Source organism: Hordeum vulgare, chromosome 2H (assembly GCF_904849725.1).
Source record: "Hordeum vulgare subsp. vulgare chromosome 2H, MorexV3_pseudomolecules_assembly, whole genome shotgun sequence".
Taxonomy (NCBI): domain Eukaryota; kingdom Viridiplantae; phylum Streptophyta; class Magnoliopsida; order Poales; family Poaceae; genus Hordeum; species Hordeum vulgare.
In genome coordinates this window covers 191999542-192018428 of record NC_058519.1, presented here as the reverse complement: position 1 = coordinate 192018428, position 18887 = coordinate 191999542, and the positions used below count along the sequence as shown (strand labels likewise).

Below are 18887 nucleotides of genomic sequence, written 5' to 3'. Positions count from 1 at the left end.
AGCTAAACAGGTAAGCATGCAAGAACCACTAAACATTGAAACCAATATCTTCTACCTTGACACAAAGAAAAAAAGAAAACTATTTACACGGGAAAGCTCCCAACAAGCAAAAGAAGAAAGAAAAATCTTTTTGGGTTTTCTTAAAAGGACACAAAACAAGAAAACAAGAAAATGAAAATAAACTAGCATGGATAATACAGTGGCAAAGTGTGAACACCGGCTAACAAAGTGAAAGCATAAGCATGAATGTAATGTCGGTGAGAACACGTACTCCCCCAAGCTTAGGCTTTTGGCCTAGCTTGATCTACTCCCATGGTGGGAAATCACCAGCTCCAGGATACTCCGGAGCAGACTGTGGATGCCACTACTGTGTGAGCTCCTCTGGCTCCCACTGATAAACTGGCGTCTGATACTCGAATGGCGGCTCGGGCACGGGCGCCTGTGGTTGGGCCAAGCCCCAATATGCGTAGATGTCCGAGGGCATAATAGTGTAGTTGCCTGCATGAAGATCGAACAAAGAAGGAGCATGCAAAGTGATAGTCTCTCGAGTACCCTGACTAAATACCAGGTTATAAATCATCCATCTACTAGCGTCTCTATCCAGAAAATCATGGCGAACCATGCTGTCATAATCCAGATATTTCTCAGGGAGAAGCATCTCTCCTTCCTCTCCCAGTCTAATGGGTATCTCAAAGTGTCTGGCAAGACGGGTAGCGTAGATACCTCCATAGGCGACACCCTTGGAACGGTTGATGTTCAACCGCTGGGCCACTATAGCACCTAGGCTGTAAGTCTTATCGTTATAAAGGCCTTCGCGCAAAACCGCAAGGTCTGGAGAACTAAGTGATCCAGTCTCCCCACGGCCAATCAAACATTTTCCCACAAATAGTGAGAAGTACCGAAGCACAGGAAAATGTATGCTAGCAATTCTAGCGCGAGACACTCCTCTCTCCTCTCCAACAGCAATAGTACCAATGAAATCCTCCAAGTCCCTTGGACGAGGGTCACGGATATCCCCAACATAAGGTAATCTGCATACATTGCAAAAATCATGTAGTGTCATGCACTGGGGAACATCGTATATCATGAACTCAACCATGGGAGGATTCTTCCTCGGATAAAAGTTGAAGCTTTGAACGAAAATATTGGTGTGGAGGAGGTATTGTGAGCACTTATCTTCAACGAACGCAGTAAGACCTGCGTTCTCCACCAAGTAATAAAAGTCTTCATAAAGCCCAGCGGCGCGCAAGAATTCATCACTTGGCCACTCGCACGCTCGAACTTCTGTGACTCGAGGGACTACGTACTTGGGGTGGTTCTTCTCATCCTCCTTGGGGTTACGGCTTGAAGAGCCTCTCAAGAACCTCCTCATCTTTTCCTTTTTCTAGCTCTGAAAAATTCTGAAATTTTTAGAGACTTCCAAAGAAAAATGAATAAAGACTAACCCAACTTGTAGCAACTACTTCTACTAGTGCCTAGAGACCGTATCACGCGCTAAAACTACTTGGGACCAGCTAAAATCAACATTTCTAGCTCAAGAACAGGGCCACCAAGGTAGCAAGAATTCGCGAAGGATGAAGAACTAGAGCAAAAACTAATTTGACCAATGGAGGAGTCACATACCAAGGAGCAATTTCCCCAAAACAGTTTGTAAATGGGGCTTTGAACAAGGAGGTCGAAAATCGCAGCAAGAAGAGCAAGAACGCGGGTTTGAGCTATGAAACGATTTTTTCTGGAGGTAGGAGAAACAGATGGGAGCTAGAATAAGTGGAGGGGGTACACGTGGGCCCCACAATCTTGCCCTCCGCCACGAGGGGGTGGCGGTGGCAGGGCTTGTGGCCCACTGGTCTGGCCCCCAGGCCAGCTCTCACGCCCAGTAATTTTCAAAAAATCCAGAAAAAATCATACTAAATTTATAGGACCATCGGAGAACTTTTATTTTCGAGGTATTTTTCTCCGAGACGCTAAAACAGAAAACAGGAAAAACTAAACTAATTCTATCAATTTTCTTTTAAGCAAAAGAAAATGAAAGCTGAAAACAGAGGTATGTGACTCTTTGATTCATCCATTTCATGGTCATCGAAAGAAATCCGTCAAAGGGGTTGATCAAGTCCTCATGACAAAACCTTCTCGAATCGCAAGAGAACAGAGAATTTTCGAATAGCCACTAAGTAACCTCAATGGGGATAAGTATCTCCCCAACAAGCAAATCATACTTCATCTTGACATGAGGAATAGGGCATTCAAAGCTCCCAAGAAGAATCGATGAAGTCTTTTCGATAGCATTGATGCAATGTACTTGATATCATTTCTTCGGAAAGTGCACTGTGTGCTCATTACCGTTGACATGGAAAGTGACATTGCCTTTGTTGCAATCTATAACAGCCCCTGCAGTGTTTAAAAAGGGTCTTCCGAGGATGACAGCCATGGCATCGTCCTCGGGAATATCCAAGATAACAAAGCCTGTTAAGATAGTGGTGTTAGCAACCACAACAGGCACATCCTCGAAAATGCCGATAGGGAAAGCAGATGATTTGTCGGCCATTTGCAGAGAAATTTCAGTGGGCGTCAACTTATCCAATTCAAGTCTACGATAAAGAGAAAGCGGCATAACACTAACACCGGCTCCAATGTCACATAAGGCAGTTCTTACATAGTTTCCTTTAATGGAGCAAGGTATAGTGGGCACTCCGGGATCACCAAGTTTCTTAGGAGTTCCACCCTTGAAAGTGTAGTTGGCAAGCATGGTGGAGATCTCAAGATCTGGTATCTTCCATTTATTAGTCACGATATCTTTCATGTACTTAGCATACGGAGACATCTTGAGCATATCAGTAAACCGCATCTGCAGAAAGATGGGTCTTATCATCTCAGCGAAGCGCTCAAAATCCTCGTCATCCTTTTTCTTGGATGGCTTAGGAGGAAAGGGCATAGATCTCTGAACCCATGGCTCCCTTTCTTTACCATGCTTCCTAGAAGTGAAGTCATTCTTATCATATCTCTTAGGTTGTGGGTTATCAGGATTAACCGTAGGTTCAATCTCCACATCCTCATCATTGCTAGCTTGAGCATTATTATGAACATCACTGTCCATATTGTCACCAGGTTCATGTTCATCACCAGATTGTGTTTCCGCATCAGACGCAGAAATATCATTAGGTTCTTCAGGTGTGCAGTGTTTGGTGAACTGGCATGTAGGTTTCTATCATCCTTCTTCTTCTCCTTAGGATGAATAGGTGTTTCAGCATTGATTCCTTGAGAATCTTGATCAATTATCTTAGGATGACCTTCAGGATACAAAGGTTCCCGAGTCATTTTGCCTCCTCTAGTAATGACTCTGACAGAGTTGTCATTTAATTCATTGAGCAAGTCATTCTGAGCTTTAAGTACTTGTTCTACCCGAGTAGTAATCATAGAGGCATGTTTACTGAGAAGCTTCAGATCGTTGACATTTATGTCTACACAAGCACTTAGATGGCTAAGCATACGAGTACTTTATTCCAAGTGTCTGTTAACGTAATCATTTAAACTCTGTGGTTTGGCAACAAAGTTGTCAAATTCATCAAAGCATAGGCTAGCAGGTTTGTCAAAAGGAATATCACTCTCATCAAACCTACGCAGAGAATTCACTTCTACTACCTGTATCGGGTTATCGAGACCATGGATCTCTTCGATAGGTGGTAGATTTTTGACATCTTCAGATCTAATGCCTTTCTCTTGCATAGATTTCTTGGCTTCTTGCATATCTTCGAGACTGAGTAATAGAATACCTCTTTTCTTCGGAGTTGGCTTAGGAGGTGGTTCGGGAATAGTCCAAGCATTATCGTTGATCAAGATGTTATTCAGTAGGGTCTCAGCTAGTTCTACAGTTCGTTCCCTAAAAACACAACCGGCACAACTATCTAGGTGGTCTCTAGAAGCATGGGTAAGTCCGTTATAGAAGATATCAAGTATCTCGTTCTTCTTAAGAGGGTGATCAGGCAAAGCATCCTGTAGCTGGACGAGCCTCCCCAAGCTTGTGGAAGACTCTCTTCTTGGAGCTGAGCAAAGTTGTATATTTCCTGCAAGGCAGCTTGCTTCTTATGGGCAGGGAAATATTTCTCACAGAAGTAATAAACCATATCCTGGGGAGTACTCACACATCCAGGAGCAAGAGAGGTGAACCAGGCTTTAGCGTCATCCTTTAGAGAGAAAGGAAACAACTTAAGGATATAGTAGTGACGGATCTTCTCCTCATTAGTGAAAAGGGTGGCTATATCGTGTAGTTTGGCAAGATGGGCTACGACCGTCTCAGACTCATAATCATGAAAAGGATCAGATTCGACTAGAGAGATTATCTCAGGGTCGACAGAGAATTCATAATCCTTATCGGTGATAAATATAGGTGAAGTGGCAAACTTCGGGTCATATTTCATCCTAGCTTTCAAAGATTTTTCCTTCCACTTGAGAAGTAATTTCTCAACGTCATAGGCATCCTTACAAGCAAGAAAATCCTCAGCTATCTCTCCCTCCATAACGTAACCCTCAGGTATATCAGGCAATTCATATCTAGGAGAGCTAGATCTAACAGGAGTAAAAGCAGGTTCTATCTCAATAGTATCGGCAGTTTTAGAAGCATCACGAGCATTGTCAGTAACTCTAGCAATATGAGCATCAAGGAATACCCCTAGTGGAACATCAGGCAAAGCAGTATCTCTAGCAGTATCAAGCATAGCATCATCAGGCATAATAGCATCTCTAGCATCATCAGGCAAAGCAGTATCAAGCATAGCATCTCTGGCAGTATCAAGCATAGTATCATCAGGCATAGCATCTCTAGTAGTATCAGGCAAAGTAGTATCAGGCATAGTATCAAGCATAGCATCTCTAGCAGTAGCATCATAAGCATCATCAAGCACATGCGACATATCAAGATTTCTAGCAGGAGGTGATGTCGCAAACTTACTCATAACTGAAGGTGAATCAAGTGCAGAGCTAGATGGCAATTCCTTACCTCCCCTTGTAGTTGAGGGCAAGACTTTGGTCTTCGGATCCTTCAGATTCTTCATAGCGATCAACAGATATAAATCCCAAGTAACTCAGAGAATATAGCAATACCTCCCCGGCAACGGTGCCAGAAAAATGCTGACTCCGTAACAGCAGACCTTCCCTTGCAACGGCACCAGAAGAATGCTGCTAGCACTCTCCGGCAATCGAAACTAGAAGAATGTTGTTGACGGCCCACCAGCGCGTGGGATCCTAGTAGTTTTCGAGGGTAGAGTATTCGACCCAAATTTGTTGATACGCCTATAGGAGGTGAGAGGATACTCTCAAGTATTAGCAGCTGAATATGTCAGATTCAACCACACCTGAAAGATTAGTATCTGCAAGCAAAATAGTAACAGCAAAGTAGTATGATAACAAGGGTGTCAGAAACGATCTATTGACGGCAGACTATTCCTAACGATTGTATCAATGGCGCCAAGTTGCCTCGTTGACGAAAATTGTCAGTTCCCGTCAACGACCAGCGAACCAAAATTGTAGCAGGTAGCAGCAGTGTAACGAGTAATAGCAGGGGCAAGGAACAGCTGTAGCAAGTAGCAACAGAGCAAGCGACAGTAGTAGCAACAGTAGCAGCAGCAGCAACAGTAGTAACAGCAGAGCAAGACAAGTAACAGCAGCAGCAACAGGAGTAACAGCAGCAGTAGGACAAACTCGTAGGCAATGGGTCGGTGATTTGTTTGGATGATATTCATCATGCAACAGTTATAATACGGAGAGATATGTGGCTAGCTCCCGTTCGTCAATGTGATGTAGGCATGCATTCCATGTGTCGTCATACGTGCTTAGGGAAAAGAACTTGCATGACATCTATTGTCCATCCCTCCTGTGGCAGTGGGGTCCAAAAGGAAACTACGGGATATTAAGGTTCTCCTTTTAATAAAGAACCAGACCAACGCATTAGCACTTGGTGAACACATGAACTCCTCAAACTATGGTCATCACCGGGAGTGGTTCCGGTTATTGTCACTTCGGGGTTGCCGGATCATAACACATAGTAGGTAACTACAACTTGCAAGATCGGATCTCAAACACACATATATTGGTGACAACATAATAATTTCAGATCTGAAATCATGGCACTCGGGCCCTAGTGACAAGCATTAAGCATGGCAAAGTAGTAGCAACATCAATCTCAGAACATAGTGGATACTAGGGATCAATCCCTATCAAAACTAACTCGATTACATGATAGATCTCATCCTACTCATCACCGCCCAGCGAGCCTACAAATAGATTACTCACGAATGACGAAGAGCTTCATGGAATTGGAGAGGGAAGAAGGTTGATGATGACGATGGCGACGATTTCCCCTCTCCGGAGCCCAAGACGGACTCCAGATCTACCCTCCAGATGAAGAACAGGTTGTGGCGGCGCCTCCGTATCGCAAACGCGACAAAATCTTCTCTTTTTAATTTTTCTGGGACGAAAGTGAACTTATAGACCTGAGGTTGGGGGCGGCAGAGCTGTGTGGGTCCCACAAGCTTGCCCACCGCCACCAGGGGGTGGCGGAGGCAGGGCTTGTGGCCCACTGGCCCACCCCCTCAGGTGGATCTACGCGCAGGTATTTTTCATATTTTCCAAAAATGATCTCCGTAATTTTCAGGACGTTTGGAGAACTTTAATTTCTGCACAAAAATAACACCAAGGCAATTCTGCTGAAAACAGCGTCAGTCCAGGTTAGTTCCATTAAAATCATGCAAATTAGAGTCCAAAACAAGGGCAAAAGAGTTTGGAAAAGTAGATATGATGGAGACGTATCAGGCACCACTAGTGGAATCACGACATTTCACAATGTATGAGGGCGTGGGGAGAATACGGTGGCCTTAGTGGCATCTTGGGGAGCATTGTGCCTCCACACTGCTCTAACGGAGACGTATTTCCCTTCAAAGGGAAGGAACTTTGGAAACACATCCTCGTCTTCATCGGTTCCACTTGTGGTTACTTCTTACCTTTACTTGTATTTGTTACTTGTTTGTTATTGTTGTTGTTAGCATCATATAGGTTGCTCACCTAGTTGCATATCTGGACAATCGATTTGTTGTTAATCATAATTTGTTAAAGAAAACCTTAAAATGGGTAGTTGTCTATTCACCCCCCTAGTCAACCATATTGATCCTTTCAAAGGGTGCCTTCTTCCCCAATGGTTCCTATCCTTTGAGCTCGTGTGTTCCCACCATTGTTGCCCCTCCTCGAGTTTGTTATCTCCTAGTCCCTCCAATGATTCTTGCTGCATTTTGAGGGAAAAGAGAGAGTATATCTAGATCAATATTTCCATCAATCCATACTTCCTCTAAGTAAGGGGAACCCCTTGGATCTAGATCTTGGAGTTCATTTGTGTTATCCTTGTTCTTCCTCTCATACTGCATCGTAGCTTCCGGTACTTTGGTGGTATTTGTGAGTGAGGGACTAGACCACTTCGTGTGTTCTTTCCATTGCATTAATTGCATCGCTTTGAGTTCTCCACGGTGATACGTGGAACTGAAAAGTTGAGAAGCTTATTACTCTTGGGTGTTTGGGCACCCTAGAGCTTGTGCATGTTGGGTTCAATGACCGCCACAAGGGTCGCCATTTGTATGAGTTCAGTGATCCTCCTCAACAGTCCCTTAGTGGAATCACATCATCTTGCATTGTGTGATGGCCCGAGGAGAATACGGTGGCCATAGTGGCATTTTGGGGAGCATTGTGCCTCCACACCGCTCTAACGGAGATGAGCATCCACAAGGGTCCAAACTTAGGGATACATCCTCGTCTCTGCGTGCCTCGGTATTTCTTACCCGAGGCCTTCACTTGTGCATTTTACTTTGTGATAGCCATATTGATTCATGTCATATATCTTTCTATAACATAGTTATTTATCTTGCTTAGCATAAGTTGTTGGTGCACATAGTTGAGCCTAGTATATTTAGGTTTTGTGCTTGACTAATTAAACACTAGTTTTATTATGCAATTGTTCAAGCCTAAAACATAATTGTTTTAAAACGCCTATTCATGCCCCCTCTAGGCGACATCCACGTCCTTTTCACCGGTGTTGTCAATGTAATCGTGCTTGAGAGTTATAATAAAGAGTAGTATCAATTTCAATATTCTTTTCCTTTACTCTCTTGCGTCAATCTTAGCAATGATAATAAAAAGTTCATATACTAATCCCATGGGGAGTAATGACTTGAAATAAAGGAGATTTATTGATAAATTTTGTTAAAAGGTAAAAAACATAGCATTGGTCATTGTGGCAATTCATGAAAGAATAATAAGATAAGAGGAATTTCACATATAGATATACTATCTTGGACATCTTCCATGAAAAGGACCCCACTAGTATCCATTCTGCATTGGGACTAAGCTAAATTGATACTTGTTTTAAAATGTCTATTCATCCACCTCCAGGAGACATCTATATCCTTTCAATGGGTAATAAAATATCAATTCTACAAATGGAAATTTTCAACAATTTTCTTATAGTAGGATACTGACACATGTTCAACCTACTATACGAAAATCATGATCTACAACGAGGTGTGCATGAGCAAAGAACTTAGAGATAGAGATTCTAATGTTACGGTTTCGAGTGGCTTGTTGACAGGGGATAGTGTATTTCACCGCTCACCGCAATGTTTGATTTAGAGTGGCGGTGGGAAGAGGATACCAATCGATGAGTGGTGTTGGAGATAAGTTCATACTTGCTAAAGACATGAGGGGACAACACTTCCATAGTGATGACAGATGAGATGGGCTAGGGTGAAGGGGCAATATAGCGACACGAGGTAACTTGTGTAGAATAAGAAGGTGGAAGAGGGACATAAGTGAGAAAGGGTACATGCCATAAAGAGCTAAGGAAGGATGTTGCACTGTAATAAAGAGCCTCTACCATCGCACCAGAATTAGATTGCACGAGTCACTAGAAGTTGCATCACCTTTGGCACACTTTCATATTTACCTAGATTTTGATCTCCATCGTGTTTGCTTGTTAGACACTAGCAATGTGTGCATGAGGTTACACAGAATGCATCACTACACCAAGAAACCTAAGTAAGACAATTAATGACGAGAAAAGTATGGGAAGATACCCGACTTGCTTATAAAAGAATAGTCTATTTGTCTAAAATGATGTTGTACTTTTGTATTTTAGCCCTATATTTCCTTGCAAACAAAACCCTAGGCCTTGCATATTCAAAGACCAGGGGTTCAAAATAGACATGGGAATGACATAGGGTTGTTCATCACGAAATATTGGAGTTAGTGTGATTTGATGATGGAGATATGAGGCCAAGGGGTGGGCAGGGGGCTGGTGGAGGTAACGTGATACTACGAGTAGGGATGATGTGTCGTATAGACGACACTACCCGACAACTCATGTAAGGCAAGTGAGGTGGAGTAAAAGGACAAACACGAGACATGACTCGTGACATAAAGACATTTCCTTGCAAGTAAAAAACTAGGCCTGCATATTCAAAGACCAGGGGTTCAAAAAAAATATGGGAATGACGGAGGGTTGTTCATCACAAAATGTCGGAGTTAGCGTGATGACGAAGAGACCAAGGCGAGGGATGGGGGGTGGGGGTGGAGGTAATGTGATGCTACGCGCAAGGATGACTTCCCGCGGAGGCGACACTACCCGACAACTCATGTGAGGCAAGTGAAGTAGAGGAACAGGACAAACATGAGAAATGACTCGTTACATAAAGATATTTCCTTGCAAAAAAATCTAGGCCTACATATTCAAAGACCAGGGCTCAAAATAGACATGGGAATGACGGTGGGTTATCATCATAAAATTTTGGAGTTACTGTGATGACTGAGAATTGAGGGCGGAGGCGAGAGACTAGTGGAGGTAATGTGACACTACAAGCATGGATGGTGTGCCATGAAGGCGGCACTAGCCAACAACTCATGTGCGACAAGTGAGGTGGAGGAATGGGACAAGCACGAGAGATGACTCGTGACATAAAGACTAGCGAAAGACCAACACTCAACCATCGGCGGATAATCGATCTCGTGAGTTATCACAAATTGTAGCCCTTGTTGTGTGTGGGTTTTGGTTTCTAACTCACATGTCTGTTAGAGAATAGTGACATGTATGTGTGGTTGTTCGCTACATATTGTTGTGCCAACACAAAGTTAGGGGTAATCTCTTTTTTGTCCAAAGGGAGAAGGTGTAATTTTTGTGCCTACCCAGAGAGATGTTAGATGCCCATTTTTCCGCTGTACAATTCCAAGCAAACAAGAAAACATGGCAACTAAAAAAACATGAGTGTTACTTGGAAGAATATATTCCTTCAAAAAGAGAAGATATTTATACACATTATTTTTGATCTTATACTAAATAATTGTCTGTGCGCTGCAACCAAAATGTAATTATTTAAATAGATTAGTCCATGGTTGCACATTATTACGTTGGTGTGGTAAAACCTTAGCAAATTTTTGTACACAGTCAACATGATTTACATGTCATACTCCTGTTAAGCACTTACTATTTGATAAATATTTATTGACTTATAAAAAAGAGTTTATTTTAATAAGTTAATAAAACGTGAGATGGTTGAGTCTATTTGAAGGAAAATCGATGGAAGGAAAAATCAAAGATGGTAGGAAAAGTCAAACAGGAGAAAGGAATATGGAATGTATATAGAGAGATTGGATGAAGGAAAAGGTGAAGCGAAAAGTTCTTTTTAAATAAAATAAAAATATACAATAATAATTAATAATATAATATATAAGTAAAGATTAATAACCATACAAACTCAACTAAAATAGATGGTCCTACACCTTAAAATAAGGGATGCCATACCCCCGCAACATCCGAAGGCTACAAGCCCATCGCGTGGCAAGCTTTTGCACTGAACTTGCACGCAGTATGATTACCATATAAGATAATGTAATTTTTTATTCTAAAATATGCCATTTTTAAAAGTTGCCTTTGAACTTTATTTGGCATGGCCCCTCGTATGGCATGTCTCTCGACTTAGGAAACGCAGCCCGGGGCCCACAGCTCAGCGACCGAAGCGAGTATGGAAACGCCCCCCTCGCGAGCGCCGGAGCCTCGCACCCGAGTACGCTTCCGGACCGCAGGGAATCCCGGCTGCTCGCGTGGATATATTCGCTGACACACCGGGCCCACAACGCCGCGCCGCCGGCCCCCTCCCCTCTCCGTTATTTATCAGCCCCCGCCTCAGTCCTCACCTGTCGTCGCCCCCACCCCTGCGCAGCGCATACACACTGCGCACGGCCGCAGAGCTCTCGCGTCGCCTCCCGGACACCTCCGCCGCGAGACATGGCCGGCACGGGCGACGACGCCGGGATGGACGAGGTCCAGAGGCGCCTCATGTTTGACGACGAGTGAGCGTCCGCATCCTACTCTTCCTCTCCCCCGCCTCTAGTTGTTTTTTAAGTTGAAGCATCTCGTCAGAGTTGTGCTGAGATGCGCGCATCTGGATTTGTCGGGCGTGTTTCACGTCTGGGTTTTGAGCCTTCGGCCTCGTATGTTTGGCTGCTCCGTTGGATCTCGTCTGGGATCAGAACGGGAGGGTGTGGGATTTGAATTTTGAACATTGGATCATGTGCTCGTCTTGCAGTGATGGCTTGCATCCCCGGTCGACTTGCGTGTCCGGGGAGGCATGAGGTATCGATCTCGTCCTATATATACTGTGTGGGAGACCGCTGCCCCACAAATTCCGGACATGCCATTGCCGTGCGACGAGGGCACTGTAGTGCAGCCTCTGCGTTTGGCTACAAAGTACAGTACTGTACATCATAGCATCGTGGCAGCAAGAAACAGCTAGTACTAACTAGTACTACCAAGCAGGGGTTTGACCCCTCCTAGGACTGCCTGCTCGTTTTAGACGACAAGCAGGCACCTAGTTCTTTGCAAAAATTGTCCATGTTTTGAATGTGCTAAACGTGATCTGAGGTTGTGGTTTACAAGCTACATAGCCTGGAGGCCATAAAAAAGGCTCAGGTTACGAGCAGTACAAATTTGACTGGGAACTTCTGAGTAGGCGAGCGTGGATCAAAGATAGATTTCCTTAGGAATTAGTGAGGTTGTTGAGTATTTCTATTCAAAATCTCAAAAAATCATGACTGCAGTATACAGTGTTACACACCAGTAATCGGAATGAAAATCAATGGTATGCGGGACACATAGAAAGAACATGTGGCACAATTTTTTTTTCTCGAACTTACTCTTTTTTTTGTTTCTCCAAACGCTCAAAAATATGGCACTGAATTTTTATATGTCAACATCGATTCAGCACCACATGTTCAGGATTTTTTGTGGATTTTTCTTTTGTGCACCATATAAATATCCAAACAGTTAACAGGTGTAGGTATACCCGTGCTTATAAAAGCCTCACTATGTTTTTTGTAATAAGGAGCTCACATTCCCCTTTTCACATTGTATTATGTGAAACTGATAATTATATGAAGGGCTGAATTTGCAATTTGCAAGTTTCTTTTTTATTTTTAAGCATTTGTGTGAATATTTTTTTCCTGAGGGCTGCAGTCGTCTTATTCAGAGTGAAACATTTATGCTGAAATTCAGAAGATAAAGTAACACCCGTGGTTCTAAAAATGAGCCTTTTCCTTAAAGTATTCCTTATATGACAAATTTGTTCAGATCTTGTCTGCAATGCAGCAAGTTTGACTGCACTTGTTCAATGTAAGCATGATAAGCCTCAAGTCTAGTTGCTTACCATTGGCTATATGTACATCTGTAGTCCTTTAATTATTTGAGTTGCTTAACTGTAAACATGACTTCTTCTTAATCTATGACATCTGGAGATTGGCATGCACTAATATTTTTGTCTGCTGTGCTTGGCTTATATTTCACAGATGCATTTTGGTAGATGAACAGGACAACGTTGTTGGTCATGAATCAAAATATACCTGTAAGTTCATTTTTGTCATTTGGATATATTGCTAAATCTGTTGATGTTGATTAAGATCACTTGGGAAAATATGACTTGTCATTGGACGGCGTGTAGGCCATCTGATGGAGAAGATTGAATCTCTGAACCTGCTCCACAGGGCTTTCAGTGTATTCCTTTTCAACTCAAAACACGAGCTGCTACTTCAGGTTTGGAGAAGTCTTTTCATTTGGAACTTACTGTTTTTCCTTTTTGTCGTGTTGTATTCTACTCCCTCCGTCCCATAATATAAGAGTGTTTTTTACACTACTGTAGTGTCGAAAACGCTCTTATATTATGGGACAGAGGCAATATGTGTTAAAGGTTGTAGGCTTTCAGTGATTGGGTTCTCTCCTATTCTACCTCATCATAGGTGAACACTTCTTTTTCTGAAGTAACAAGTAGCTCTGACAAATAGTAATAGAGTGTCTCCACCTGAAAGTTAGGTTCTTGCCTTGAGTCATCATAGAACGAGCAAACGTTGTTTCACCCAATGGCGAGTTAGGTCACATAGCGACATCGTTCTGAAACATTTGGATGCTAATTCTCTCTTGGTATGAGTATGATAGTTAGCTCTGAAGTTGCATTACTTTCTGTAACTCCCTGTAGCCTGTAGATTATATAATTAATTATAATACTATAGTCATAAACAGAAGGCCTAATTATCCTTTTGTCCTCAGTGGTGTCCATTTGCTCAGTTTTGCCCTCAGTTGCGGATCGTGCTCAGTTTTGCCCCTAGTCTGTGCGCAACTACTATGACGATGTCAAACGGGAAGTTTTGAGTCCATTCCGTCCGCCGGCGTTAGTGGTAGTGGGTCCGGATCTTACACGTGGGACCGCGTGGACGTGGGTTCGGAGATGACATGTGGGACCGTGGAACAACGTCCCCAAATCAAAGCCAGTGTCGGGCCACTCTGTCCCGTCGCCGCCCGTCCGTCCTGCGCCGCCGCCGCCACCTGCGCCGCCACCAGACTATGTGTGCTGGTTTTCTTTTTATTTTGATTTTTTTATGAATTTGTTTTGCTCATTTGAATTCTGGTCAAACCTAACTTTGACCAACATTTAAAGAAGTCTAAAACATCAAAATGAAAACTAACACTGGATCCTTCTTAGTCACTCCAAAATGAAGCTGTGGTGAGGTTTTTGAAAATTTCATGTTCCAAACCCCAAACCACTTCTCTTCACTTCATACTTCAAAAAAATTCATTTGAATGTATGTAGTACTTGTTTATCAACTTAAATTGCTAGTATATGACATAAGAAGACTATGTGCGCTGGTTTTTCATTTTTCTGATATTTTTAATTTTTTTATGCCCATTTGAATTCTGGTCAAACCTAACTTTGACCAATATTTAAACAAGTTTAAAACATGAAAATGAAAAACTAACCCTGGATCCTTCTTAGTCACTCCAAAATGAAGCTGTGGTGAGGTTTTTGAATTTTTTATGTTCATTTCCCCAAAACACTTCTCTTCATTTCATACAAGAGAGTTTGAGATATCACATAAGACACATGGACTTGTCGTTTAAATATATGTAGACCTTGTTTATCAACTTAAATCGTTAGTTTATATCATAAGAAGACTATGTGCGCTGGTTTTTCATTTTTCTGATTTTTTTCGAATTTTTTATGCCCATTTGAATTATGGTCAAACCTAACTTTGACTGCTCCAAACCCCTCCCAAACCCCGCTAACCCTAGCGCTGAACAAGGACCGTCCATCTAACTCTAGTGCCGAACAAAGACCGTTGATCTGCGGGGAGGAGGAGGGCAATCAGCGAGATACAATCTGATTGGCAGTGCGATTTCCAGGCCTGCATGCGGGGGAGGCGGACATGGGGATGCATGTGGCGGAGGCGTACGTGGGCATGCATGCGGGGGAGACGGACGTGGGCATGCATGCGCGGTAGGAGTTCCTTCCTCCGCGGCCTTCTTCCTCGACTACCGTGCGCTGACACCGCCGCTTTCTTCCTCGACCACCGCACCCGCTGACCAGCCGACCGCCTCGCCTGCCGCGGGCTGGCACCGCCGCCTTCATCCTCGACTACCACGCCCGCTGACCAGCCGGCTGCCAAGCTTGCCGTGCGCTGGCACCGCTGCCTCGCCTGCCGTGCACTTGCACCGCCGCGTGGAGTAATACTGCGGTTCGGCCGCCTCGGCTGCCGCGTGCATCAATTCCGCGGTTTGACCGACCCCGACGCCTCGCCTGCCGTGCACATTAACGGCGCGGTTCGGCCGCCATCCACCTCGCCTGCCCCCGCGGGCTATAAAAGCCGATGTCGGCCCCATCCCGGCCAGCACCATCCCCTCCTCCTCTCTCTCCCTTCTTGCCACGATCATCTCTGCCGCGGCCAGCATGTAAAGCGAGTCCGACAGCAACGGTGTGGCGCCGGGCGGCGTCTGGCCATCCAGCCTGACCGTCGTCGAGACCGAAGATCTGACCCGGTTCGGGTTGCTCGTGCCGCCGTCGGCAAAGCTGTCGCGGCCGTGGCGAATCTGCGTCGACGACCACCCAACCCTCGGTCCACCGACATCGAGGGAGGAACTCCGGAGGCACCCCGGCGGCCGGTACGACAGGAGAGGCCGCCGCCGCTTCTGGACAGGTAAGAACTTTGACGATGTCGTCCTGGCGTTCCGGCGCGTCGGCCGTGGTCTTCCCGCCGGAGACATCCCGTGGGAGGCCGGCCCTTCCCGTCGCCGCGCGCCCGCCACCCCCGGCCTTTCCAGTCGCGTTGCAGCCGTGTCCACCACCCCCGGCCCTTCCTGCCGCCGCGCATCCGCGCCCGCCGCCGAAGGTCCCGCTCTTGCCGGAGCAGGCGGCGCTGCACCAGGATGGCGACCCCGACGACACACCTGGGCTGCTGGCGGCGCTGGCGTAGTCGGCAGAGGAGGCCGTGTGGGCGGCTGCGGAGGAGGCCTTGGACGAAGCGCGGGCCGTGGCAGCGGTGGAGCAGGCCGTGGCGCTGGAGGCGGCGGCGGAGGAGGACGACTGGCTTATGAGCAACAACGGCGACGACGGCGACGACGGGGACGACGCGGCGGTTATCGACCTCACGGACGAGGGTTAGATTAGTTTTTTTTAATAAAATTCTGTTCAAATCGATGTAATATATCCTAAAAATGAATGGTATTTGAATTGTTCTTTTATAATTTGCTTTATACATTACACCCACGACTCTTTGCTGGGTCCCACAAGCCACGAGAGCGACGGTTTGATCGCCTGGTCCCATCTGTAAGGACCGAGTCAAAACGTTGACCTGATGAAGACGGCAGTGTTCACGGAATGGGTCGATGCCAACAGACTAGGGGCAAAACTGAGCACGATTCACAACTAGGGGCAAAACTGAGCACGATTCACAACTGAGGGCAAAACTGAGCACAGAGACACAACTAAGGGCAAAAGGATAATTCTCCCTAAACAGAATTGCTAGCTGCAGAGTAGAAATACTGAGGGGTTTCAGTTAACTATCTGGTCCTTGATTTAAGATCCAACCTACCATGGTCCACTTTCAGTGTCTTGGGTAGAAGCTTCCGAGCTAGCAGAGCTCTTGCCGTCTGATTTTTACGTGGCAAAAGTGAGTTAAAAAATGTGGTTACTGTAAAGTTGGAAAAAAACAAAACATGGATGAACATTTTTCCTCTCTACCTACATACATGATCGATAGCTGCTACAGTTTCGTGAGCTTGACTTGTCTCATAGAAAAACTATCCGAAAAATATTGCTTCACATTTAGTAGCGTGAAGAGGACTGAAACATGTATCAATCTCTGCATAGCCTTAACTTAACCCATTCATATTGGTTAGCATGATATCACAATTCCCTTCGCCTAGCTGAAGTTGGTAAGACCTATTTAGCATTTCTGATTGTAGTATGGATCGAAATCTTTTTAGCATCCTCCCTCTCCTCATCTTCTCTTCTATCATTTCAGTCAGTTTGTCAAATATTCTTTGTGGTCGGTCTTTTGGTTGAACTTGCTTTCCATTATGCATGTATTCATATCATATTGTTTTTCAAGTAAATAAATACTCCCTCCGTAAAGAACTTTAGTGATCTAAACGCTCTTATATTTCTTTACGAAGGGAGTATCTAACTAGTTTTCTACTCTTGCAGCAAAGATCTGCAACAAAGGTTACCTTTCCTTTAGTATGGACCAACACCTGCTGCAGTCATCCTCTGTACCGTGAATCTGAGCTTATTCAGGAAAATTTTCTTGGTATGTGTCCTCACAATTACTAGGATATGTAGTCAATGTTGCTCCCATGCCTTACTTATGATTAGCAACTTGTCATTCTCTAGGTGTCAGAAATGCTGCTCAGAGGAAGCTCCTCGATGAGCTGGGCATCCCAGCTGAAGATGTGCCCGTCGACCAGTTCACCCCTCTCGGTCGGATGCTTTACAAGGCACCATCTGATGGGAAATGGGGCGAACACGAGTGTAAGTCGTTGTCGGGGTGTTGTGCATCACTTATGTATCTGCTGCATTCTAACAGTGATTCGTGATCTGAACATCACCGCCGGAGCCAGAAATGCAAGCGTTGCTAACTTGTGTGTTTTCTCGTGTCCTCAGTGGACTACCTGCTGTTCATAGTGCGCGACGTGAAGCTGGTCCCGAACCCGGACGAGGTGGCGGACGTGAAGTACGTGCGCCGGGAGCAGCTGCAAGAGCTCATCCGGCAGGCGGACGCCGGCGAGGGCGGGGTGAAGCTGTCCCCCTGGTTCAGGCTGGTGGTGGACAACTTCCTCATGGGCTGGTGGGAGCACCTGGAGAAGGGCACGCTCGCGGAGGCCGTGGACATGGAGACCATCCACAAGCTCAAGTGAGGACGCCATCTCTTGTGTGCTGAAAAAGAATTTATCAACATACAGCTAGATAATTTATATTTGTTTATTAAACCATCGCGTCTGGATAATAAAGAACAGTGGTCACCTGCCTCGATGATGACCTGTTATTACCGGTTTACATTATAATGAGAAAAACGCTCAGTTAAAGCCAGTTGACCCAGTTATTTTATAGTATTACGAGCTTAGCCCAGTTTATTATAGTTGCTAGCTTAGAGAAATTATACTCATGTAAATGACACTATTTAAGGTTAAGCAGAATCAATCTATTTGATCGGTTCCTAGCAGGAGCTGGCGCACTAAACCCTAGCCGCGTGAACTCCTTCTCCCTCTGGCGCGATCACGACGCCCCGCTCCCGTCAGCCGTGCTCATAGCTAGCTCAAGGTCGACCATGTCTGCACATCCGCCCACTCCCAGCCTTCTATCGCCCACCACCACCTCGGCCGTCGCGCCGGCCTTGATCGAGCCGCCTCCCGCGCCTGCCTGGCCTCCGCTGATCTCGACCGACCTCATTCTCACCCCCAGCGGAGATGACAGTCGCGCTGTTGGAGCTAAGGCACGCTATTGCGGGCATCCGCTCGCTCCTCGTAGGGCCCTATGCGCCGCCGCAGCCAGCTGCTGCCTTCTTCCCGAACATGGCGCCACCTCCGTCCCTCTCGGTTGCGCGGCACGAGGGGACGACCTCGACGTCGAGCAGGCCGCCATCGACTCCGGGAGCGCCCATCCAGGAGGTGTGGTTCCCATTGTTGCCGTCACCACTGCCCGGTTGGCTCGCCGAGCCGGTCTACACGACAGGCCCGAGTCAACCCTTTTTTCCGCCACCAGCCGCGATGCACCCGGCTAAGCCGCTCGCCGGACCCTTCGGGACTGCTGGTCCCTACGCCGGCGAGGACGGCCCCCTGTTCCATGAGGGTAGACTACAACCTGCCTTCCCGGCCCTGTCATCTGCGCTGCTCCGCGCTGATGAGACGCTGATGGCGTGGGCTACGGCCATCCACCGTCACGCTTCTCCAAGCTGGAGTTCGCCACCTACGACGGATCCGGGGACCCCCTGAATTGGCTCAACCAGTGCGACCAATTCTTCAGGGGGCAATGCATGCTCGCGTT

The 18887-nt window shown here is 45.7% G+C and overlaps 1 protein-coding gene across 1 annotated transcript; it reads left to right on the top strand.

Annotated features, from left to right (window-relative positions):
• Window positions 1-11214: 11214 nt before the first annotated feature.
• Window positions 11215-17933, top strand: LOC123425793 (isopentenyl-diphosphate Delta-isomerase I-like). The gene is made up of 6 exons (XM_045109531.1): window positions 11215-11376; window positions 12868-12923; window positions 13020-13111; window positions 17052-17154; window positions 17238-17375; window positions 17508-17933. Exons 1-6 carry the CDS (start codon window positions 11312-11314, stop codon window positions 17759-17761), a joined length of 708 nt encoding a protein of 235 aa, XP_044965466.1. The 5' UTR covers window positions 11215-11311; the 3' UTR covers window positions 17762-17933.
• Window positions 17934-18887: the final 954 nt, after the last annotated feature.

What these genes read in the sequence shown, in the direction of transcription:
- LOC123425793 (XM_045109531.1), top strand. Translation starts at nt 11,312, where the DNA reads ATGGCCGGCACGGGCGACGACGCCGGGATGGACGAGGTCCAGAGGCGC. An exon ending in CGCCTCATGTTTGACGACGA is followed by an intron (nt 11,377 to 12,867) that starts GTGAGCGTCCGC and finishes TATATTTCACAG; the next exon opens with ATGCATTTTGGTAGATGAAC. An exon ending in AACACGAGCTGCTACTTCAG is followed by an intron (nt 13,112 to 17,051) that starts GTTTGGAGAAGT and finishes CTACTCTTGCAG; the next exon opens with CAAAGATCTGCAACAAAGGT.